Source organism: Colias philodice, chromosome 22, assembly GCF_061535455.1.
Source record: "Colias philodice isolate Cphi_HAF_F1 chromosome 22, ilColPhil1 Martin Lab GWU primary, whole genome shotgun sequence".
Taxonomy (NCBI): Eukaryota; Metazoa; Arthropoda; class Insecta; order Lepidoptera; family Pieridae; genus Colias; species Colias philodice.
The window spans coordinates 355,411-380,398 of NC_143107.1; the positions used below are offsets into that span (position 1 = coordinate 355,411).

General features: G+C 35.6%; 4 protein-coding genes and 9 non-coding genes across 14 annotated transcripts in view; 9 read left to right on the plus strand and 4 right to left on the minus strand.

Moving 5' to 3' along the window:
- Positions 1-2,051: 2,051 nt before the first annotated feature.
- Positions 2,052-2,166, plus strand: TRNAL-CAA (transfer RNA leucine (anticodon CAA)). Its single transcript has 2 exons — positions 2,052-2,089; positions 2,122-2,166. It is a non-coding gene; the product is annotated as a tRNA-Leu (tRNA).
- A 256-nt stretch (positions 2,167-2,422) lies between these two features.
- TRNAE-UUC (transfer RNA glutamic acid (anticodon UUC)) lies at positions 2,423-2,494 on the minus strand. Its single transcript has one exon. It is a non-coding gene; the product is annotated as a tRNA-Glu (tRNA).
- A 1,830-nt stretch (positions 2,495-4,324) lies between these two features.
- On the plus strand, positions 4,325-4,398 carry TRNAN-GUU (transfer RNA asparagine (anticodon GUU)). Its single transcript has one exon. It is a non-coding gene; the product is annotated as a tRNA-Asn (tRNA).
- A 254-nt stretch (positions 4,399-4,652) lies between these two features.
- TRNAC-GCA (transfer RNA cysteine (anticodon GCA)) lies at positions 4,653-4,724 on the plus strand. The gene has a single exon. It is a non-coding gene; the product is annotated as a tRNA-Cys (tRNA).
- Positions 4,725-5,300: 576 nt separating this feature from the next.
- On the minus strand, positions 5,301-5,382 carry TRNAS-CGA (transfer RNA serine (anticodon CGA)). Its single transcript has one exon. It is a non-coding gene; the product is annotated as a tRNA-Ser (tRNA).
- Positions 5,383-6,867: 1,485 nt separating this feature from the next.
- On the plus strand, positions 6,868-6,986 carry LOC149478217 (5S ribosomal RNA). The gene has a single exon (XR_016317466.1). It is a non-coding gene; the product is annotated as a 5S ribosomal RNA (ribosomal RNA).
- Positions 6,987-8,179: 1,193 nt separating this feature from the next.
- On the plus strand, positions 8,180-13,223 carry LOC149478218 (glucose dehydrogenase [FAD, quinone]-like). Its single transcript, XM_089709507.1, has 4 exons — positions 8,180-8,851; positions 10,541-10,695; positions 11,152-11,266; positions 11,588-13,223. The coding sequence occupies exons 1-4, from the start codon at positions 8,597-8,599 to the stop codon at positions 12,914-12,916; spliced, it is 1,854 nt and encodes a 617-aa protein (XP_089565633.1). The 5' UTR covers positions 8,180-8,596; the 3' UTR covers positions 12,917-13,223.
- LOC149478219 (5S ribosomal RNA) lies at positions 10,204-10,322 on the plus strand. Its single transcript, XR_016317467.1, has one exon. It is a non-coding gene; the product is annotated as a 5S ribosomal RNA (ribosomal RNA).
- Positions 10,977-11,095, plus strand: LOC149478220 (5S ribosomal RNA). The gene has a single exon (XR_016317459.1). It is a non-coding gene; the product is annotated as a 5S ribosomal RNA (ribosomal RNA).
- A 43-nt stretch (positions 13,224-13,266) lies between the features above and the next one.
- Positions 13,267-14,801, minus strand: Gadd45 (Growth arrest and DNA damage-inducible 45). The gene is made up of 3 exons (XM_089709577.1): positions 14,666-14,801; positions 13,955-14,171; positions 13,267-13,717 (listed from the first exon to the last, which is right to left on the minus strand). The coding sequence occupies exons 1-3, from the start codon at positions 14,725-14,727 to the stop codon at positions 13,499-13,501; spliced, it is 498 nt and encodes a 165-aa protein (XP_089565703.1). The 5' UTR covers positions 14,728-14,801; the 3' UTR covers positions 13,267-13,498.
- On the minus strand, positions 14,217-14,288 carry TRNAD-GUC (transfer RNA aspartic acid (anticodon GUC)). The gene has a single exon. It is a non-coding gene; the product is annotated as a tRNA-Asp (tRNA).
- Positions 14,802-14,931: 130 nt separating the features above from the next.
- Positions 14,932-24,988, plus strand: part of LOC149478223 (electron transfer flavoprotein beta subunit lysine methyltransferase-like) — a 46,559-nt gene continuing 36,502 nt past the window's right edge. The window contains exon 1 of one of the 2 annotated variants that reach the window (XM_089709564.1): positions 14,932-15,272. The gene's annotated coding sequence lies outside the window, so the exon portion shown is untranslated. The remainder of the gene's footprint in view (positions 15,273-24,988) is intronic. The other variant, XM_089709563.1, reaches the window with a different exon arrangement.
- On the plus strand, positions 19,471-24,558 carry LOC149478224 (uncharacterized). Its single transcript, XM_089709170.1, has one exon. The coding sequence runs from the start codon at positions 19,471-19,473 to the stop codon at positions 24,556-24,558; it is 5,088 nt and encodes a 1,695-aa protein (XP_089565296.1).

Sequence of the window (24,988 nt, forward strand, 5' to 3'; positions counted from 1 at the left end):
TCAAATTGTGTTAAAAAAATAAATATAAGTATGGATGAAGGTACAAACATTGAAAAAAATGTTAATGAAATAATCAAAATCCAGAATTACTTAAAATAACCGTAAATATTTATTTACACATTAATGAGGTTATTGCTAACTCTATGAATATTTTTTTTTCAACACTGAACTAAAACCTGCTGGTGCGTTTCATGTTCCAATTAAGCATCAGCATAATTCGGCGTTGTGCGGCACTGAGTCGCATTATGCTTTGTAATTGGAAAACGGGGATTGTAACAAGTATTTCAATTCATTCAAATATTTCATACATTGAGAGATTATCCATAAAATCAATAAGTTAATATGATATAATATAAGTATATCAATAATAAAGTTTTTCATCGGTATTAACTTTTTTTCCAAAAATCGTTTCTCTGTAATGAAAATATGTCTAGCATATGTCTAGTTATATGAGAACTGTCAAACGCATTATTTATCTGTTGCTTTTTGTTAGTGTCAAAATGAAAATGTTGAAATGACAAAAATCACCGCGAAAAGTTTGTTGCGGACTTCGATAACGTTAAGTTAATTGTAATTACTGTATGAGAAAAACAGTTCTTTGTTTGTATGTTGATACAGTTTGTAAGTTTTAAGTGAGTGCAGAAATTTCCATTAATATCGCAATGTTTTAAACGTAGGAATATGGTATATCTGCACGTACGAGTGGTAAGTACTAAGTACTGTTTCTTATTAAGGTTGATCTTATTCCTATTTTTCATTCAACTATTCTGTGTTCATACTAACTTGTTTGTGCAAGATTGCTTTCAGCATATTTTCTTTTAAAGTTTTCATTCATCATTAAAATACTTGTGAAATACTACGTGTTGGTTTTATTTAACTTACCTATTGCTAAAAACCGCGTTTGATGCATTTTGTGATTTTTTTTTTACAATTGCTTACAACTACTTAGCCATTTACTAGTAAAATTATGAAATATGAAAAATTGTTAGTAAGTAAAATATGGTAAAATTAAGAGGGTTTACGCGGTCCGTGCGCTGTTTGGCTCAAATATGTGATTTTTCAAACCAGATTGTCCATCAACCACTTATCTTACAAACATATGAATTACTAATAATTTTAGGAAATTTTATTGTCTATGTAGTTAGTTAAGAGTTTTTTTCAATTAATACAGTATTTCTGAATACCATCAAGATAACTGAGCCGATGATTACTTGATTTCACTTTTAGTGTCAATTTCGAAGCTAAAAATATCTGAAATTGCTGACAGATCTAACACACAATTATTTTTAACTAACTGCAAAAATCCTTATTAAAATAGTTAGTTAAAAGATTTTTTTATTTTGGACTCCTAACTTACGAAATTAAAATCCGAACAATGTGAATTTTTTAGAAATTATAGTCGACAAAATGATTATTTTCACCAAGATATTTGACTTTATTGAATATAATTTATACATATTGCAATAAAAGAATGTCTTACTTATAAGATAAAATTTAAAAAATCAACTAAGGTACCTCTATTATTTTTCTACAAATTTTTTTAAAGTACTATAAAACACTGCGCGCGACCCGATTAAAATCAGTCGGCAGCGAGCCTTTCCAGAGAGAGGACATGTTGCTCGGCGCTCTCCTGCGGACCTATGCTGTTCATAGTAAAAGGATAGCGCAAGCCGCGATCTATCGTAATAGATCGCGGAGTTTTTGACTTGCGTTAAATAGAATATGCGCTCTTAATAAGTTCTAAATTCAAATTTTGCAACGATAACCACTGGGCAATGACATCTACCGGTAATTGTCAAAATCAGTATACATACATTTTCGGTAATAGTGTAGAAATGAAACGGAAGATGGCGCTGTTTTTAAAATTTAATTAGTAATATGAAAATGTTTTGTGTTTTAAATGCACGTTTATAATCAAATTTATATATTTTAAATTGATTAAAGAAAGAACAGAATTTAAACTATCATTATAGATAAGTGCTTTTTATTATTTATAAGGTTATTGTATATACCTGTGAATCTAATCGATAATTTCGACATGTCTCGTATCTGTCAGGATGGCCGAGCGGTCTAAGGCGCCAGACTCAAGGGAAACCTTACCTGCTGAGCAGGTCTGAGCTGTTCTGGTCCTCTCTGAGGGCGTGGGTTCGAATCCCACTTCTGACAAAACTTTTTGACTTTTTTTTCCCAGAAGTTATATTGCATTTTTTTCTCGTAAGTACATTTTATTGGTATGTTAAACCATTAAAAATTTTTAATATTTGAGAAGTGCACCAGTTGCTAAGTTCACCTTTTGAGCATGGTGTACAAGTTGAGAAGTGCACCAAATGCGTCAAACCCTTGTTGAACACTGTCCCTATAAAATTTTATTGTTATCATATTATCGTAATCACATTGCGCAAAAAAAAAATCAAAAAGGATTTTCCCGTACCGGGAATCGAACCCGAGCCTCCTGGGTGAAAGCCAGGTATCCTAGCCACTAGACCATACGGGAGTTGTTGGTGTTGTTGAATTTTACAAACATAAAAAACTACATATTATCAATAGAATTAAAAAAAAAATAGAAACCATTATTCCATTAACCAGGTATAAATTAATTATTTTAAAATATAAACAGTAAACACAATATACCAGTTACACGCTAAGGTTACCTTACAACTTACAAGTTACACGCTAAGGTTACACGTTTGTCAGCAACATTATAATATACGCGCCACGCGGTCGAGCCTCCAAAATGATTAATCCATGTATTATAACTGCTAAAATGATTAAAACAGTCGCGATTCTGCTACATAAATATAATAACTATAGATAAAATTACATAACGGAGCAGACCTGTGTGGACCCCCGACCCATGTATTCACGCTATAAAAGTCACAATGTATCAGTTTTCTTTCAAATAGCATTTTGAGACTTGAGTCGGTCGAGTACCTTCAACTTACATAATAGAGACATAATATTATTAATTTATTAGCTACTAGCTAGCGACTAGTTATTATTCTGTGATATTATGTAATGGGTATCATTTAAGCTATCACCAATTTAATTAGTTTTGTGTTTCTTAAATAATAGGGTTTGTCCTCAAAATAGTAGATCTGTCACCAAAATGTAGTCACCAAACAATGCAAAATCAGTTCCACAATAAATCACCTAAAATCCTGAGATATAAGGTCTAGTACCAAATAAATGTATTTGTATGTATTATAATAGGTGTGTCCTAATAAGTATTTAAGCAAACTAATTTAAAGAGATCACCAATAAATCATACATATTATGTTACTAGAAAATTGCATTAAGTTCAAATAAAAAATTAGGGTTGTCACTTGTCATCATCGTTTCAACCAAAAGATTCTGCTACTTAACTAGACTCCCAAGGTTCTAAATTTCCACTGGTAGTATAAATTATATTCAAAATTAAATATAAACAATTAAAGTCAAAATAATCAATATTTATTGTTTAAAATAATTACCACTGAACAATCAGCGCTGGTTTAAAATAGCTGGCTTATGGCTAGCAGAATAGTAGATAAAACACTTAATTAAAGTTAAAATAATCAATATTTATTCTTAAAAATGATAACCACTGAATAATCATTTGGTCATCATTGGTCAATTTTTAAAGCGCGCCAATTTGTCTCCGCCCCTTTGATCATTTTTTCATTAAAATTATAAATTGATATATTAAATTGGTAACGAATACTATTAATTTAATATCTGAACGAAATAAAATGTTACTACTGTATTGGTGACAAAATATCAAATAAAAAGGAGTCGCAGTCAGGGATCGATATAATCGATTTATTTGGTGACAGATCTACCATTCTTAGCACAGAGCTATTATTTAAGTAACAAAACTGTTATTATAAGAACGAAGTTTATATTCATGTAATGCAATATAATTTTATTGGTTATCGATCTCTTATTTTACACATATATTAACATTAATTTGATAATTCATACCTGGGAACAATTTTTGTTTATCTGAGAACGAAAATATTTCGTGGTGATAGATCTATTTATTAGGTGACACAACTTGATGACAAATATAAATTTTGGTGATAGAAAATATAGTTCCCTTATGTAATTGTTGATAATATGTACATATTATAGGATCGCACGCGCCGCATGACGAGCGTCTGCAACGTTGTCGCTCCGTCAACACAATTTGAATGCAAGTTGCGAGCATTCTTCTTGCAATCATCACATTGATGTGAGAGTGCGCATCAAGTGCGCATGATGTGCGTATTATAGGCCTGTATAGTATGTAAATGTATCATTTTAATTCTAAAAGAAACACATCCTTAATTTTGTTGTGACATCCATGGCCTCCGTGGCGCAATCGGCTAGCGCGTTCGGCTGTTAACCGAAAGGTTGGTGGTTCGAGCCCACCCGGGGGCGTATTCTTTTTTTTGCCTTTTTTCTTTCAATTTTTAAACAACTTTTTTCTTTTTATAGAGGTTTATTACGAAATTTTTTTTAGTATTTACGAGAAAATACTAAGTGATAAAGAGATTCAGCTATAGACAAATATTAATAAGCAATCAACAATTTAAGAAATTCAATTCAAGAAATTTTTTGAAAAATTTTTTTACTTATCGATATTCGATAGTGATAAGATGAATAATAACATTATTTTTACTTTCGTCGTCAGTGGGGATATAGCTCAGTGGTAGAGCATTCGACTGCAGATCGAGAGGTCCCCGGTTCAAACCCGGGTGTCCCCTGAGAAAAACCTTTTTGTTTTTTTTTTTATAAACAAACTTAGTCTTATCAGCATTTCACTACTTGTCCTTACCTAGTTAGGTAATTAGTAAATGAGTGACTATAAATTGTCTAGTTTCATTCTTTCGGTTCATTGAACTATCTTGGTCTTCAAGTTTGTAAATTGAGACTGAATATTCACTTACCGTTAGTGTAGTGGTTTTTATCAATTGACAATATTGAGAACTACACCTACAACCAGAACCTAAAAATCGATCCAACTCATAAACAAATACATGCTTTGTGTATTAAAATAAATTATGAAACGGGTCGACTCATAAAACTTTATAAGTTATAACAAAACCCTAAGGTTAAACATAAGATTCATAAGAACCACTGTCCACTACTTCGTTTGTAACATTTTCAAAATTCATGTAAGTAATGATTAATTTTACAACGCTTATAAAAATGATATCTGCAAACCTATTAAGAAATACTGGAACGCTGGAAGTATTCATAATTGACTGCAAAAATGATACAAAAGTACTGCTGCCTGCCTCTGTATCGGTTTTTATTTTCAAATATAACACAAAAAGTTTCGCAGCCGGTAGGATTCGAACCTACGCTCCCAGAGGGAATCTGATTTCGAGTCAGACGCCTTAACCACTCGGCCACGACTGCTACACGGCTCAGTTCGAATTTACAAATAACTTTATACAACAAAATATGCATTAAACTGATCGACATCAAATTATTTTTATACTAGCGACCCGCCCCGGCTTCGCACGGGTGCAATGCTGATCTTAATCTTAATACTATTATAAAGGCGAAAGTTTGTATGGATGTATGGATGTATGGATGTATGGATGTATGGATGTATGGATGTTTGTTACTCTTTCACGTAAAAACTACTGAACCGATTACAATGAAATTTAGCACACATATAGAGGGTAACTTGGATTAACACATAGGATAGATTTTATCCCGGAAATCCCACGGGAACGGGAACTATGCGGGTTTTCCTTTGAAAACGCGGGCGAAGCCGCGGGCGGAAATCTAGTACTATTATAAAGGTGAAAGTTTGTATGTATGGATGTTTGTTACTCTTTCACGCAAATACTACGGAACCGATTACAATGAAATTAAGCACACATATAGAGGGTAACTTGGATTAACACATAGGATAGGTTTTATCCCGGAAATCCCACGGGAACGGGTTTTTCTTTGAAAACGCGGGCGAAGCCGCGGGCGGAAAGCTAGTACTAAATACACTACAGAAAAACTGTGAACGTTGTATATAAAAACATAGCGGCCCGCTCCGGCTTCGCACGGGTATAAAATAGATAGCCGGGCGGCCGGCCTGTAGCGCTGCAAACGCTACGTCCCGCAATTTTTAAATCTGTAATATCTTCGAAAATATTCCCTTAAATCATACGGTGTAAAGGGCCATATAGATCTATATTAAATGAACAATGTATTCAAGGTATTTAATTGGTTAAGGATTAATGCTGTATTGGTTAAAATCGCATCGAAAATTAGCCATTATTTGTTGTAAAAAGTAAATGACAAAAAAAAGTTATTGTGGGTTATCCATAAGAGATAGACATATACCATCGCGGACTTTTCTGTAGACCTTTTCAATGTGTATAATACTTAGTACATTATTTTGATAAAACTCGTAGGGTTCAGCCTGCGTTTGCAATTTAAGCGGAAAAAATGTAATTTTTTACGACATCACATTAGAAACCTCAAAAATAACAGTATTTCTCCACTATTTAATGGATGTTATTATACATATAAACCTTCCTCTTGAATCACTCTATCTATTAAAAAAAACCGCATCAAAATCCGTTGCGTAGTTTCAAAGATTTAAGCGTACAAAGGGACATAGGGACATAGGGACAGGGAAAGCGACTTTGTTTTATACTATGTAGTGATAGTGATGATGGTCAGAAAATTTCGTGAATTATTTCTTTCGGGCTGAAAACTTGTTCAATAATTAAGATAAACGTATCGTTAAGCACCGTGACTGTTTTTTTTTTGTATATAAGTACTAAGAATTGTTGTAAAAATCTGTACTAAAATTAATGATTTTAATTGAAAATTAATTCTCGAAAACAAACCTTCATAATATAATTAATGTTTTAAAAATTCGATACCGCTATCGCCAACGTCCATACCACGTTGAATACACCGGTTCTCGTCCGATCACCGAAGTTAAGCAACGTCGGGCGCGGTCAGTACTTGGATGGGTGACCGCCTGGGAACACCGCGTGATGTTGGCTTTTTGCTGCTTTTTACCTGACTACGTGCTTCATTAAAATAGGATTCTTAAATATTGCATATCAGCCCCACAAATAATGATAATAAATATCTTTATATTTATTACTAGCTGTTCGCTCTGGTTCCGCCCTGGTTGTATTTTGAGGAGATTCTCAATTCGACCGTATTTTTGTTGTTGTGCCGATTTTGATGATTATTTTTTATATTTTAATTGTAGCCTTTTATAGCCTTTTATATTTTAAAGCTAACTAACCACCCGTGTCGCTCCGTTTAAATTGGGTGTGTTTCTATTTTACTTTCTAACAATTTGATTGCAAATTGCAATGCAGTTTGGTAAATTTAAATATAAATTAAAAAAATTGTTTCTGAAAAATTAAAAAATAACCTAGGCACTTTAATGACTACACCACAGACTATAAAATTATACTTATAACTTAGTCTGAAACTTCAATAAACGAAATGCTTCTTTTGAAACCTTTAAAGTAAACTACACCTGATGACCTTTATTAAAAATTAAATAGGTCAATAACGTACAAAATTTCTTTAAAGTAATATGTAATTATTACTATCTCATGTATTCCATAATCTATTTCATTATAATAATTTGAAGTTCCAAATAAAACGACTATTAACTGAATGAAATTACAATTTTATTGAACATTAGCCGATAACAGAATGTTTTTAATCGAAACAGCCTTATTATGGACGCGACAGTCAAAAAGCGTTCTAATTACTGGAATAATTTACATAATCTACTTATTTTATTATCCGCTACTGAATTTAATACTTGCATTTCTATCTTGGCACAGATCGGATGAGTCTTGTTATTTTTAAAATTCTGCAATATCGGATTATAAACAAAGTCAAACGGTAAATATACTTTTCATATTTTATTGAAGCATTATCTTTGTATTATCTTATTTAATCGAGATTCGTGACTCACATGGAATGAATCACGCTTCAATATCTGTAACAATACTTCCAATATCAAATCTCAAACTAACATGAAATATTAAAAATTAAATATTTTAACGGATTATTATCCCAACCATTTCGTCGGGATAAAAATATAATGAAGAAATCGCGTTTAAAATCCATTTAAATCTTTAATTATTGTAATAGTCGCGTAAAACAAAACACTAGAAAATACTAACATGAAATATCCTTTTTTATAAAAATGCAGGCCTTGCAAATCTTAGAGCATTAATTAAGTTGTATAGAGATCACGTACAATATGACTCCTTCATACCATACACAAAAGGTTGTAACTTGTAACTAAAATACGAACAAAAGACGAGTTATATAAAACTACACTAATTATGTATTAATTATCGGATAAATTTAGATGCATATTAGTCTGTCTTCATTACCACCACTACAAACGTAAGGATCAGACCTATAATAATATGGTCTCTACTTAGGCTACCTGTACTATTAACTATTCTGTGTTTAGGCATTGTGATTTATATTCTAATAGTATTCATTATTTAACCACCACTGTATAAAAACATAATTTAATTATTTAATAGTTCAAATTTCAAAAAAGGTAATTCTAATCATCTTCTAGTTATTAATGTGAACAAATTGTCTATTTTCATTTATAATTTCAGCCATGATTTGGCAACCCCTAAATCTCACGGAGGTATGTCCTGCCAATAGTCATCTGACTGCATGTTCCTATTTGGGATATGCTTTTTTAAATGTGCTGGTGCAATTGTATGGAGATTCTTTAGATCGACGTATACAGGAAGATATTGGTGTTCATGATCATACTGAAGATGAAGAGCATTACGATTTTATAGTGGTGGGAGGGGGCTCGGCGGGATGTGTGGTAGCTACAAGACTCAGTGAATTCCCGGATTGGAAGGTTAGTGTTTTTATTTATTTGTTTATGACGTTGTAATCTGATAACAGTGTTTCTCAAAGTGGCGGGTACCTACTTTTGTTTGTAAAACTTACAGCATTTTTTATGAGCAGTTAAGACTGAGCATGATTTCATTTTCAATATGTTTTCAATCCGATTCGCTAAATATTATTTCATTACAACAGTGATACCTATTTACATAGTTTACGATTCAATTATTATTCACAAATTACCTATATAAGATCTATTATAAGAGTTTTGATAGAAGTTTGTTTTGTAGATTTGATTTGTATTTATGAATATGTACAATATTCTTATGGTAAAAATCACTCGATTCAGCAACCCTTATCAATACCTAAAACTCTTATCTATGCCCTTTCAATATTTGTTTAAGTAAAGTCTACAAATTAATCCTTTATTATCAGATGTCTAAAAGCTTTTAGGTATTGCAATGCGCGTGAGCGTAATGTGATAAAAGATATACGGATAATAATTAATGGACTATCCCGCCAATACTATTGATATTTATGACTACAGATTATTAATATATAAATCGGTGGTAAATGTTAAAAATATGTAATGACGATTCGAAGTGCTTCTAAAAGAAGTCTATTTGAATAAATAAATGTTTGAATTTTGAGTTTTGAGTTTATACAATATATGTATTTGGTAGCTAGCACGTTCGTAAATCGACTTTATCGTCATCTTTGTATTTGGAAGACTTTTAATCCAAAAATACATTATTTTTTATGTGAATATAAGTAGTAGGTACTTAGGTAATTAATAAAGTATTTATCACGTATTATATTATCTGTGGTATGAAAATAATGAACTGAAATGAATATCAATAGACAAAATTACCTTGAACATGGAACAATATATTATTTATAAGTACATATTAATTTTAATATTTTGATAATTAAGTTAGCACGGCAACAAACAATTGAAATAATAAATAGGTAATAACGTGCATAAAGTAATTAAGATATTAAGTACACAGATATTGTGTAATAAAGAATCATATTTAGTGTTAATCATATAGATGGACAGGAAAATTGGTTTAAACTACTTTAAAGTGTGTCAGGTACAAATTTGTTTTAAATTCGCGGTAAATGATTTTTGAATTAATTAATTGAACGAGAATAACAAAGACTTTAGAAAAATATGTTTGAAGCACGTTTGAAGGTATTTTATGAGTGATGTATTATAAGTACAATCAAAAAGGTACTACTACCATGCTTACTTCAAAAATGATGGATGAATTCGAAGATACAAAACAAAAACTTTGATGATAACGCGAACGTAGAAAAGTTTCAAACTGTAATCAATTGATCCTAAATTTCACGTCATCCATCGCCAACGTCCATACCACGTTGAATACACCGGTTCTCGTCCGATCACCGAAGTTAAGCAACGTCGGGCGCGGTCAGTACTTGGATGGGTGACCGCCTGGGAACACCGCGTGATGTTGGCTTTTTACTTTTTTTATTTTAAATACGTATCCAATATGTTATAGTTTTTCTCCATAGATACAGCTTTCCGAATCAGTGGTAAATATTAAAAATAATTTAAGACATTTCAAAAGTGCTACTAGAAGAATATTAAATAAATGTTCGAGTTTGAGTTAAATTTAAATATTAAATAGTAAAGATACGCAATTACTATTACATTTATATATTTCATATTTTCCAGGTTTTACTTCTAGAAGCTGGACCAGAACAACCAGACATAACCCTGATACCAGGGCTGCATAACTCTCTGATAGGTTCGAATGTCGACTGGGGGTATAGTACGGAGCCGAATGGAAAGAGTTGCTTGGCGTATGGCGGGAGGTGTTCGTGGCCGAGGTAGGTTAAAAATAAAGAAATAAGTGATGACAATTTATGTTAAAAAAGTATGTTTTAAATAATAAAATAAGGTTTGGAACGAAAGTCTGTTCTAGCCGTCTAGAAAGATGGCTATAATTTGAATTCAATTGTGAAAAATATCAGTAAAAAAAGTAAAAAGCTGGAATGTGCTACACATAACTTTCTTAATAACTGGACCACGAGATTAATTGGCAAAAAAAAATACATAGTTTTAAAATTGAACTAGTTATCAACTGATTCTAAATTTCAACATTTACATCGCCAACGTCCATACCACGTTGAATACACCGGTTCTCGTCCGATCACCGAAGTTAAGCAACGTCGGGCGCGGTCAGTACTTGGATGGGTGACCGCCTGGGAACACCGCGTGATGTTGGCTTTTTGCCACTTATTCTTTTGATTATTTTCTGTTTTATTTTTTTGTAATAATTTCAGAGGTAAAATGATGGGCGGTTCCGGGTCCATTAATTCAATGTCGTATATAAGAGGAAATCGTCTGGATTACGATCGTTGGGCAGCGCTAGGTAACAGAGGTTGGAGTTATGAAGAAGTAAGTTTAATTTCTGCTTAATATTTTAATTCTACTTGAAGACTGATGGGGTAGTGGTTTTTGATGAATTTGTAATTAACTGCGCCTGCGCATTTATGCTAACAATAATGTATGTAATAACATGACGTACACGTACGGACGTACCTCTCTTATAAAAATCAATTATAATATTTTTAAATAATTAACTTTAAAGCAAATACCCTAGTTCCTTAGGCTAGTACAAACTATCCTAATGCTTTAAACCTTTAACTCCTTAATTTCTGAATTATGTAACCCATTTTATTATTTTCTAGTATTAAAAAGTAAAGTACATTCTTACAGGTATTACCATTCTTCAAAAAACACGAAGACAATTTAGAAATAGAAGAACTAGATAGAAGATACCACGAGATTCACGGAGAGCAACCAATACAAAGGTTCACGTATATTGATAATGTAGCTAGAATGATTACCAAATCACACATCGAAAGAGGTTTACCATTAACAGACTATAACGGGGCACATCAGGAAGGAACGAACCAAGCGCAAGCTTTCGCCAGAAATGGAGTAAGATGGTCCGCAAACACAGCATTCATTCAATCAGTTAGATACACGAGAGAAAACCTCGTGGTTAAAGTTAATTCAGAAGTAAAGAAAGTCTTAATAGAGAACGGTGAAGCTGTCGGTGTTATTTATGAAAGAAACAATAAAAAATACACCGCATACGCGAAAAAAGAAGTCATACTAAGCGCTGGATCTATCAATTCCCCACAATTGCTAATGTGGTCTGGAATTGGGCCAAGAGAACATTTAGAATCGCTCAATATTCCTGTGATAATAGACCTGCCTGTTGGTGAAAATTTACACGACCACGTCACATACAATGGTCTTCTAGTCGCTCTGACTAATGGAACAGCCACGACTGTAAATGCGGACGAATTATTTTACTACGTTAAAAACTTCTTCGACATGTCCCCACATGAACGACCTTTATCAGGGAACGGTCCAACGAACTCGATCGCTTTTCTCAAAAGTAAACACGGCTTAGCCGCTCCTGATGTTCAGTATCAAGCTGATCACACGAGTTCTTGGCGGGAATTCATTAAAGATCCTGCCGCGTACAATGAAGTGGCCATACTTCCGGCATCGTTTTACGATGGTATCGTTTTGCGTGTGATGAATATAGCCCCAAAAAGTCGAGGCAGACTTCTCCTTAATCCTAATGACCCATACGGTCATCCACTGTTGTATGCTAATTACTTTGACGATGAAACGGATTTCCTTCCGTTGCTACGTGGCACTAGATTTGCGTTATCATTAGAAGATACATACGCATTTAGAAGTAAAGGAGCGTATTTTGTTCGTACGCCGCTGCCGTATTGTGAAGATTTCGAATGGGGGACGGATGACTATCTCCTATGTGTAATGAAACATTATACGTCTAGTACATATCATCCCGTGGGAACTTGTAAAATGGGTCCAGAAGATGATGACACAGCGGTTGTTGATCCAGAATTAAGGGTTTATGGAATAGATAGGCTCAGAGTAATAGATGGTTCAATAATGCCTGTAGTGACTTTGGGTAATACGAATGCACCGTGTATGATGATTGGGGAACGTGGTGCCGATTTTATTATCAAGTATTGGGCAAATGTAACACATGACGTATAAGGGTTTATAGTTGTTCCTACTAGGCTAAGGAGTATTTATTTTTGTGTTAACTACCTTATAATCTCTAATATTCTTTCGTAATTCATTTACTTGATATTTGACATTTCCATAAATCTACTTATTTCAATATATTTTCATTATTGCAATTTTACTATTTATATCAATGTAAATATTAATACATCCCTTGTCTTTTATATTTCTTTACTATTTACCATGTTTATAGGAAAGTTGAAATATGAATTCATATGTATTTATCATCTTAGTTTGAAATAAAACCACACATTGTTCACTAATATTTTATTGTAATTCTACAATATAAACAAATTTACAAAGGTATAAAATATCTTCATCTTATCTGATTAACAATAATTACAAAACCTCCTTTACACCATCATTTTCTAAATACAATGTAAATACAGCCAAATTGGCTTCCTGACTCCTCAAACAATGTACAATATGCTACGCTATATTAACAAGTCCTTAAGGACAAACGTAACAATAAATGGCTTGTACGCCAAAACGATACTGGGACCATGTCGGTCAATATTTTTTTTTTCCAAAAATTTTCTAACAGCAAAGTTTTCACTTCTCTGGTAGTTTGATGACTGGGACCTGGGTGTAGCCCCAGTTAGTTTCGCAGTGGTCAATTAGATCTTTCTCAGATTCTGATAGTACAGAAAGATCAATTTCTGGGCAATCAGTGTAGGGATCCAAAAAGGGGTAGTGGATCAAAACGCAGGTGAAATCTAATGATGTCTTGCTGCAGCCCAGTAAGTTTTTCAACTTCTCTTCTGAATCGACCTGTAGATAAAAGAAAATTAAATGTTAATAAACCACATTTTTTACTATTTTGCTGATACGAGGAGTTTCACTACGAATCTTAGAAAAATCTAACACTGAATCTAGATGGCGTTATTTATAATACTTTATTTCTAATAACTACCACCAGATGACGCTAAAATAATAATCTAGTTTTTACATTACATCACGGTGGCACTTCGAAGTTTTTTAATGAAATTAATAAGTTTTGATGCTTACCTTAATAGTATAAATGTCGTTCTCCATGCAAAAAGCCTGTAATAGAACTTCTTGCATATGTGTAGCGCTGTCACCCGGCCTTGCTTCAGCTTGGATGCAGAAAAGGGCTCCATTGCTGTTCTTTGATAGAAACTGTAGCGCCGGCATGAGACCAATAGTGAGTCTCTTCTCCACACAAGCACGCCTGAGCGCAGACTTGATACATTGCCCGATAGGACTGAAAAAGGAAAAAAATTATAAGTAAAACATAAACAAAACTTATCTCCCCGGCGGGGAATCGAACCCCGGTCTCCCGCGTGACAGGCGGGGATACTTACCACTATACTACCGAGGATTTCGTATCCATTGTGAAATTGTTTGGACAAATGCTTTTATGTCGGGTTTTTATCAAGTAAAATTATGAGAAAATGAACGTTTTAAATAGTTTTATTATTTCAAACTTTGACTCACTTGAATACCGTTTCGGAATTTAATGTTTTCTAATTTGTCTTATCGTATAAAATTAATAATTAACAAAATAAAAAAAAATCTACATTAGCCGTATTATGTTTACTAAACATAGATGACATAATAGTTTTTAATTATTGCACTGTAATTGGACAGAAGTTGTGTAATATTTAATTGTTAATATTATGTAATATTGGGACTATTTCCTCCATCTAATAAAAATAAAAATATATCGGTTAAAGAAGTTTGATAATTAATATTTACCTTTTGGCTGCAACTCCACTGAAAGACTCCGTCTTTACGGGAACCACTGAATCGTTGTACATTTTGATGCTTTTTAAATTAATACTCCTCAAATTTTCACAAATTTTTGCCAACTCAGACTCGTAACGGGTAATTTTCACTAACACTTTTCACAGAGCACTGAAATCCTCGCTAATCCTTGTTATCTAGCTTGATGGCGCTCGTAAAATATGTCGCAACTATTTCACAAGTTCACAGAATAATCAGACGTGAATTCACTACGGTAGCTTCGAGCGAATGACGAAAAGTATACGTAAGCACCTATATTTATACATATAACCACGCATGCGTACGAAAATGAGCATGTGTGTGTAGCGCCGGGTCAGTGTTGTGTGTGATTCCACGAAATTCGCTCGTAAATTTCGATGTAGTGGTGTTCGTAGACAGATTTCAGTGATAGAGTACGCATGTGTGCGTCGGGCATTTCTTTCAATGAAATTTCTGCAATACTTTACAAGTTCGAACGTGTTCTGTGGCCTTTCCAGTGAGCTATTGATCTGCCCCGCCGCCCTCTAAGGTATGGAAGTGCGGCGACAGAGGGGAAAGAGCGTCGACCATTTGTGCTAAGGTTATCAACATTTTGTGTTGGTGTGAGTGCGTTTTATCCAAGCGTGCGCGCGCCAAATGGAATTCCCGCGCGGGTTTATCGTTGATAGGAAAACTGTTGTCGGATCTTGTATTTCCTAATTGGGTTATTTGACGGATACTGAATTTGTTGCGATGTTAGGAATTATACAACCTTGGCACTTTTTTTTAATTCAATGTCTTGCGAAGTTTTTACGTATTCATAATCGTATTCAGATTTCCAATAAAAGATGCATTTGTTTATTCTACTGATCATTATATAAATACTGAATTCGTGTTAAGGAAAAGCCAATGTTTATTTTCTCCGAATGATTTGAATACCTACTTGTTACTAGTAGGTTACTTTTGAATAAAATTCTCAAAAGCTTTTGTGAATTTCAACAATACTTGAAACTTTATGGATATGTTATTTATTATTTAACTAGGTATTTATTTATGTAGGTACTTAAAATTATTAATCCTGATTACTGTAGACTCCTTGCTTTGTGGTTCCAAGATGTTTTAGACTTTAGAGCATTAGAGCCTGATCTTATTAAATTACTGTCACTTTTTAATAGTAGTAATTAATTATAGTAGTAACACGAGGATAAGTTCATGCGTAACGTACGCCGTACGCAGTATTGTGATAAAATATAAGGTAAATGTTAAAACAAGGTGTTTAAAGTTAGATAACGGATTAAGGAAACGATAATGGGGACCAACAATATTTTAGTTATTTTTTAATTAAATTTTCCTTTTCAAAATTGAATAGGGATAAAAATTAAAATAGGTAGAGTATTTTAATTGATAGTGTACCTAATTAAGATAATATGACCTATTTTTAAGGCTTTCTTTGGTAACATTTTCCTTTTCTCTTATAACTATCTATGTTTGATATAAAAGTACATAACTAGGTTAGCTTTTCAAAAAGTGGATGGATATGGGATGGATCTGTGATTCTGTGCATATGGGCGATGTATAGGTACCTATCTGGATAGTGGATAATCAAATATACTTTTAACCAGATACTTTGATTGGTAAATTATAAATTCTATTGAACTAAATTGTACTTTTTAATTGTCATAACATCTATCAATGTTATGAGTTATGACAATTCAAAAGTGCTTCTAGATTCCTATTTAAATAAATAAATGTTTGAGTTTGAGGTTAGAACTTAGAGCTGCGGTCTCTAGTTCGTAGTCTAGGTATATTCACCGTGGTAATATTTAAAGAAACTACTGTTTTAGTGGTTTTCATGAAATACACTCACATCTATCATGGTACTGATAAATCGATATGTACTTATAATTTTATAATGTGTAATTTAAAATTAGCGATAATAATTAACATGTTAATAAATGGACGCATTTCTTAAAAAAAACTACACTTTTATGTACCTGATATACTTATTTGAAACCAACATACAACATTAACTCTACACAGGTAATAATATTTACATTATAATTCAAAAGGGTAATTTTTAATGTTTGTTAAGGTACTTAGAACTTGCTTTCTATAAGTAGGCCAAAATTGTAATCTATCATACCTATATCATGTTAATGATAATTTTTAAGAATTCATTCATAATATATTTTGTGTCTTTGTTTATCTAGACGAAGTGACTAGCTAAAATTAAGCGTAATAAAGTAGTAGGTAACCCATATTATCATAATCACGTTAGTAAAACGCGTATTTCACGAAAATCTTAATAAACAAAAGATAACGCAAGTTCAACGTTATGAATATCATATGATATCATATTATAGACTTCACGTGATAAACAATCTGTAGTAAATAATTATTATATTACTATACGTAATTTCATGGCCAATATAACACACATATTTACATAGTACCTATTATACTGTGGTATTATATTATCTGTGATAGTAACAAAGTTATATTAAAATGTACCTAACTATGTATTTTTTTTAATTAATTTTATAGTAGATATCTATCTGCCAGCTTTACATAGAGCACATCGTTTATACTTTATATATCGATTGACCTTAAATTTCAAACCCTTATAAACATCCCTTAAAAATAAATATTTTATATCTAACCATTCTTAAAATATTAATCTCAAAAAAATTCATTTAAATCAATACTGCTCCTTTTACTACTTTTTCAGGACAAAAAGGTAAATTAACATACCTACTTCTATATAAGCAAATAGTTTTAATAGCCAATTAAAATCAAACTCCATTGCTGTACTACTTTATCCACGTTTTAACCAATGTACCAAGAAGGCAGTCAAAACAAAACAATTTCATGGAATGCCTATCAAAGCTCGGGCCTCGGAATGTACAAACATGTTCAAAATACTTCGTTTCCCTAAACTACTTTATCGCAAATAAACGTGGATTTACCGTTGTTATTGACAAAACCACAGATTATATTAATTGCAATAATAATGATTTATTAATCTATACATATAATAAAATCGTAGGAAAGTCAAAACTGTACATTGAATATTTTTTTAAAAGAATACTTGGGCCGTGATCTATAATCGATATAGAAGCCAAAAACATAGTTTTTAGAATTTTTGTCTGTTTGTCTGTTTGTCTGTTTGTCTGTATGGTTGTCCAGGCTAATCTCGAAAAGTACTGCATAGATTGACTTCAAATTTTGCATGAATATTACTAACAGGTCGGGTGAGGCTATAGGCTACATATTATCAAGCTATCACCTACGCGGGAGGAGCTGTGAACCTTTATTTTTCTTACGTATTACGTGTATTACGACAGCGTACAATCTAAAGACTCATGTTTAAATGTTGTTTTTGAGTAAGCCACGCTATTATCTAGCTTTACACTATAAAAACTACGTCATTTACGTAATTTTGGCAGAGAAACAGTTTAATGAATCTTAGTAGTATAAAGACAAATTTGAAACAGCGCCATCTATGAATTGTTATAAAAATCAAACACACGTTAACTATTGGAAATTAATAATCAAATGACGCATATATAAATGTTGTTTGACAATATCTAGATTGACACTATAAAAATTATGCCATTTAAGTAACTTGGGAAGAGAAACATAGTTTAAAGAATGTAAGTTGTATAATGTTAATTTTGTAACAGCGCCATCTATGAGATTTCATTAAAATCAAATAAATATACACATTAACACATATTGGAAAATGATAATTTAAATATTTTTTATTTATTTAACTCTTACAAAAATACAGTATATGTATTAGGCCACGTAATTAGTTTGTTGTTAGTTATTTGTATGCATTTTTTGCATAAAAATTTTAATGTAACACTTAGTTTTGACGATTGCAAGTTCCAATAAAACCCTCATAATCTTGAGCAGATTTGAGCAAGATAATTTAAAAAATATGCCGTCTTATATTATTGTATCATAGAAAAGGTAAGTTTTTTAAATGATAGTTATCATTTCTTCATCAATTACATGTCGTTAAGTACGAAATAAACATTGACTTTTGTTAAGTATTTATTATCTGTATGATTATTGCATGGTAATTAATATATTTTCATGTTGCTAGCTTGATTTATTTTTACACACCCACAGCTATATTCTATTATAAATCATAATAATATTTTATCACCATATAAAAATGTTTCCTTTTACCTAACTAGATAGCGTTAGTATCGAATTAGAATTATCGAAACGCGCTATCGTTTCGTTTGCAAAAGGTGATATTATAAAGACCGATGGAGCCACTTCTACTTACGGAAACGCGAGTAAAACCTACGTTATCTGTTAGTTGAATGCTCATTGCTCAGTTGAATATAACATTACTTCTCTTATCTCTATCTCATCATCATCTCATAAAGTTATTTGTCTTTAGTAATTAATTCCAGTTTTGAGTTTATTCATTATTCTTATTTAGGTGTAATTTATTTATTGTTTTGGTTTATTTGTTTTCATTTTAGGATTTTTTTTGGTATATTCGGTTTTTTTTAGTAATTTATTTTTCTTTTATATTTATTTCTTTAGTCTATTTTTCTGTTATTTTTTTTCTTCACTATTTTATCATCATCTCATCAAATTATTTGTCTTTAGTTTATTTTGTGCAATTATTTTTTTGCAATATTTGTTTTCATTTTAGGATCTTTTTGGTTTTTTTTAGTCTTAAGTCTTTTACTTTATTCATATTTAGGTATACTTTGCCTAATTCGTGTGTAATTTATTTTTCTGTTATCTTTGTTTGCTTAGTAAAAACAATCAAAATGCCCAGAAAACGGTCTAACCTATCTCGATCCTCAAATGATTCCCGAAGGAAGAGATTGGCTCGATCTGTTGAAACCGCCGTTGAGCGTGAGGCAAGGTTGACTGTTCAGCGAGAACGCAATGCTGAAAATCGACATGGAGAAAGTAGTACATCGCGCCAGTCGCGATTAGATACTATGCGCACTCAAAATGCATTGTCACGTTCGCTTGAAAGTGTAGGAGCATACGAGATGCGGCTATTAAATGATCGGGAGCGCCATGCTGAGTCTCGCGCGTCAGAGACGTACACGCAACGAGAAACAAGATTGAGTACACAGCGCAGCCGCACTTATACTGCTCGATCGTGCGAGAGTGCTGAAGCGCGAGAAGCTCGACTTGAAAGCGATCGGGAGCGCCATGCTGAGTCTCGCGCGTCAGAAACGTACACTCAATATGAGACAAGATTGAGTACTCAGCGCAGCCGCACTTATACCGCTCGATCGTGCGAGAGTGTTGAAGCGCGAGAAGCTAGGCTTGAAAGCGATCGGGAGCGCCATGCTGAGTCTCGCGCGTCAGAGACATACACTCAGCGAGAGGTGAGGTTATTTTCGCAGCGGAGTCGTACTTCTTTTGCTCGGTCACTCGAAAATCAAGAAGAGCGCGAAACTCGCTTGGTAGCAGATCGCTCTCAGCATGCTCTGTCACGTTCGTTGGAGACAGACGAGCAGCGTGAAGAACGTCAAGCAGCTGCTCGGCATCGGTACCACGAAATGCGTGGTGATGTTGAAGCTCATTTATCGCAAGAACGTAACAGAATCCAAGAGATTCGGGGAACTTGGTCGGAAGAACAGCGTGCGGCACAGGTAGATCAAGATCGCCTTCGTCGTGACGTAAATCAACTTTTGACGTCTGATGATGAATCCATGGTTTACAATATCCAAGAGCAACCGTGGCTAAATAAAGAAGGGAGTGGGTTTCACTACAATGTCGCGATTAACTACGCCGCCCATGGAGATATTGGTGCCTTAGAAGAAGTGTGTGCCTACTGCCAAGCACGCAAATGGAAAGGGGAGCCCAAAGGGATGTGTTGTGCATCTGGTAAGGTACGCTTGGAATCTCTGCAAGACCCGCCAGAACTGTTAAGAGTGTTACTAAATGGTGAGCATCTGAAATCCAGCCATTTTTTGAAAAACATTCGTGCTTATAACAGTGCCTTCCAGATGACATCGTTTGGTGCAAATCAAATCATAGAAGCAGGGTTCATGCCGACATTCAAAGTCCAGGGGCAAGTTTACCATAGGATCGGTTCCCTGCTACCTACAGACGTTCCCAAATTTTTGCAAATTTATTTCGTAAGCGATTTTGAAGAACAAGCAAGCTTGCGAAGTAGACATATCCCCAATTTGGACTCTGGTCTGGTCAGAGGATTGCAGAGTATGTTGCATAATGTTAATCCACACATTAGCAACTTCAAAGCCGCCCTAGCATCGGTGCCTGAAAACGAGCGCAATCGCTTTAAGTTTATAATCAGTGCAGATAGAAGGCCGATCGCAGCCCATCCAGGGCGGTATAATGCGCCAACAACGAACGAGGTAGCCGTAGTCTTAGTCGATCAGGAGTGTGATAAAAGAGACATCGTTTTGCGCACGCATGATGACCGGCTTCAAAGAATCAGCGAGACTCACCGCGCGTACGATTCTCTGCAATATCCGCTCCTGTTCTGTCGCGGAGAGGATGGCTACCATTTCGCCCACTATAATGTAGACCCCCAGACAGGCTCCCCAAATTACAACAAAAAAACATCCGCCATGCAGTTCTACAGCTTCCTGATCCAGCTAAGGGTAAACAACGTTTCTTATCTCCACTATTATCGTACGCTCTTAAGTCAGTTTCTGGTGGACATGTACGCCAAAATCGAAACAGAGCGTTTGGTATTTATAAGGTCCAACCAAAGGAAGCTGAGAGCTGAGAATTACGTCCATCTTAGAGATGCCATGCAAAATGATGTAAATGCGCAAGATGTAGGAAGGATGGTCATTCTCCCCTCCACCTTCACAGGAGGTCCGCGGTACATGCACGAGAGGACCCAAGATGCTTTTTGTTACGTGCGAAAGTTTGGTCGCCCGGACCTCTTCATTACCATCACTACCAACCCAAAGTGGCCTGAAATAACAGCTGAACTCCTTGCAGGACAGGCTTCGTACGACAGGCATGACTTGATCTCTCGCGTATTCCACCTGAAGTTGAAGTGCCTTATGGATCTTCTCACAAAAGCAAAAGTGTTTGGTGCAGTACGATGCCACATGTACTCCGTGGAGTGGCAAAAACGCGGCTTGCCCCACGCACACTTGCTTTTGTGGTTGGAAGAGAAGATCAGGCCCAACCAGATTGATCAAGTCATAAGTGCTGAGCTTCCGGACCCTGACGTCGATCCTGTTCTGCATCAGATTGTGAAAAGTCACATGGTGCATGGCCCCTGTGGCACGTTAAATCCAAGTTCCCCGTGCATGAAAGATGGACGATGTACAAAGAGATTCCCGAAAAAATTTACCATTGAAACCATTACTGGTGAGGATGGATATCCATCATACCGGCGCCGATCACCAGCAGAGGGCGGGCATTCCACTGAGCTGAGCGTGCATGGCCAGGCGCAACCGGTCGATAATAGATGGATTGTTCCTTACTCACCAGTACTGTCCAGGACCTTCCAGACACACATCAACGTCGAGTCGTGCACGAGCGTTGAGTCGATTAAATACATCTGCAAATACGTCAACAAAGGAAGTGATCAGGCGACGTTTGCTTTACAGAGCTCTGATAAGGACGAGGTCACCAAGTATCAATCTGGTCGCTACATCAGCACGTCTGAAGCGGTTTGGCGGATACTGGCGTTCTCTATACATGACAGGCATCCAACCGTCATGCATTTAGATGTCCATCTAGAGAACGGCCAGCGCATATATTTTGATCCTGACAACGTTGCTGACCGCTTGGAAAATCCACGCCAAACATCTCTTTTGGCATTTTTCAGGCTCTGTGAAGTCGACCAGTTTGCAAGGTCCCTTACGTATGACCAGGTGCCTTCGTATTACACATACGACAGACAAAGGGGTGTATTTAATCGACGTCAACGAGGAAGTGCTGTGGAAGGATTTCCGGGAATCTTCAAAGACACCGCACTGGGTAGGGTTTATACCGTGCATCCGAATAATGGCGAATGCTATTTTCTGCGGTTATTACTTCACACGGTCCGAGGCCCAACGTCGTTCGCCTTTCTGAGGACATATGATGGCGTGGAGTATCCCACTTACCGCGCAGCCTGCGTAGCACGTCACCTTCTTGACGACGACCAAAACTGGGATGACACCCTCGCAGAGGCGAGTGTCAGTGACAGTCCGAGCCGCATGCGACATCTGTTTGCCGTCATCTTGGTGTTTTGTGGAGTAGCGAACCCGGTTACTTTGTGGGAGAAGTATCGCCATCATCTGTCTGAAGATTTTCTACGAGCTTTGAGGCGTGCTACTGGAGATGAAATCGATGTAACAGATGAACGCGTGCTGAACACCTGTCTCAGTTCACTTCAAGATGTGGTCATTTCTATCGGCGGCAATCCACTGATCGAATATGGGTTACCAGCTCCCCAATCATCAGAGCATCAAGACCGTGGAAATCGAGAGTATAACACTGAGACAAATTACGATCCGGGCGAAATGACCACCATACGAAATGACCATGTCGCTTTGTTCTCTTCAGAGCAAAAACAAATTTACGACACCGTTCTTGAAAGCGTTGGGCAAAACCAGGGTAAAATGTTTTTCTTGGATGCTCCTGGTGGAACAGGAAAAACATTTGTTACCACTGGCATACTTGCAGAAGTTAGGAGGCAAGGAAAAATTGCTATTGCTGTAGCGTCGTCGGGAATCGCTGCCACACTGCTTCCGGGTGGTAAAACAGCACATTCCATGTTTAAAATTCCCATCGATTTAGAGAGAGCCGAAACGCCTGTTTGCGGTGTGTCACGTAACAGTGATAAAGGACACGTGCTCAAGGATTGCTCTCTGATCGTATGGGATGAGTGTACGATGGCCAATAGGAAGGCAGTTGAGGCCGTGGACAGAACCCTGCAGGACATCCGCAGGAACGAAAATTTGATGGGTGGTATCACAGTTCTGTTCAGTGGCGATTTCCGACAAACGCTTCCCGTGGTGACGCGAGGATCGAGGGCTGATGAGGTGAATGCTTCTTTGAAACGATCTTCGTTGTGGTCACGAGTTCATACGCTGCGCTTGACCATTAATATGAGAGCTCGGCTTGGTGGCAATGCACGTGCTCAAGAATTCTCCGATGTCCTTCTAAGTCTTGGCGAAGGCACTCTACCAGAACAGATAGATGGGCAGGTGGTGCTTCCTGAGTCTCTCGGTAGAGTGGTAGCCAGCTTAGAGGAACTCATTCGCTGTGTGTACGGGGACATCAGTCGTATACAACACCAGCAGAATTCTTGGGTGTGTGAGCGGGCCATTTTGACGCCCAAAAATGATCAGGCTGCAGCAATAAACGAATGCATTCTCTCTAAAATTGAGGGTAATGAAGTGGTCTACACCTCTATAAACACTGTCGTCGAGCAAGATGACGCCACACACTATCCCGTTGAATTTCTAAACTCCCTGTCAGCAAGCGGACTTCCAGCGCATACCATCAAGCTGAAGGTCGGTGTCCCGATTATGCTTCTTCGGAACCTATCTCCCCCGAAGTTATGTAACGGGACCCGCCTTAAAGTTATCTCGCTCCACAGACACACCATTGAGGCGGAAATTCTTACGGGTTGTGGAGTTGGCGAAGCAGTATTTATACCACGCATTCCCCTCATACCTCATAACTTCCCGTTCCAGTTCAAGCGTGTACAGTTTCCCGTGAGTGTTTGCTTCGCGATGACCATCAATAAGTCGCAGGGGCAGACACTGAGGGTAGGGGGTGTCGACCTCAGGACGAGCTGTTTCTCACACGGGCAACTGTACGTCGCTTGCTCCCGCATCACCAGTCCTGACTCTCTGTACATTTTGGCTCCTGGCAGCATTACTACTAACGTAGTTTATAGGGAAGTATTTTAGGATATAATATCTTTGGTCCTTTTTTATGTTTTTGTGTCCTGGAATATATTTCTGCATAATTTTCTCTATTTTCTTCAGTCACAAAATCTTATTATAACTAAGCTGAGCAGGATTCTCATATATCTCTCTTCACTTCCTTCGCTTGCAAAAAAAGAGCGTGTGTGCCGAGCACACGTGTCAGAAGTGAAACTTCTTTGGCAATTTTAAAAGATACCAAAATCGCGTCGCCTTACTCCTTGAAATTTTACTCTCAACGTGCCTAAAGAAGTTTTACTTCAAGAACATATACTTATATTTTAATGCTATTTAAAAGTTGTTTCCTTATAAGTAATGCTATAGCGACACTGTCATCTTTAGATATGTTTGGTACGTTTCTGTGATCTGTGTTTGGTACTGACACGCCGTGGTGGTGCAACATCGCGGGCAGTGG

Excerpts from the sequence above, each read along its gene's own strand:
- Gadd45 (XM_089709577.1), bottom strand. The coding sequence starts at position 14,727 with ATGTACAACGATTCAGTGGTTCCCGTAAAGACGGAGTCTTTCAGTGGA. Across the intron at positions 14,172-14,665 it reads AGTGGAGTTGCAGCCAAAAG|TCCTATCGGGCAATGTATCA; the intron begins GTAAATATTAAT and ends TTCCTTTTTCAG. Across the intron at positions 13,718-13,954 it reads ACGACATTTATACTATTAAG|GTCGATTCAGAAGAGAAGTT; the intron begins GTAAGCATCAAA and ends TTTTATCTACAG.
- LOC149478218 (XM_089709507.1), top strand. The coding sequence starts at position 8,597 with ATGATTTGGCAACCCCTAAATCTCACGGAGGTATGTCCTGCCAATAGT. Across the intron at positions 8,852-10,540 it reads GTGAATTCCCGGATTGGAAG|GTTTTACTTCTAGAAGCTGG; the intron begins GTTAGTGTTTTT and ends CATATTTTCCAG. Across the intron at positions 11,267-11,587 it reads GAGGTTGGAGTTATGAAGAA|GTATTACCATTCTTCAAAAA; the intron begins GTAAGTTTAATT and ends ACATTCTTACAG.
- LOC149478224 (XM_089709170.1), top strand. The coding sequence starts at position 19,471 with ATGCCCAGAAAACGGTCTAACCTATCTCGATCCTCAAATGATTCCCGA.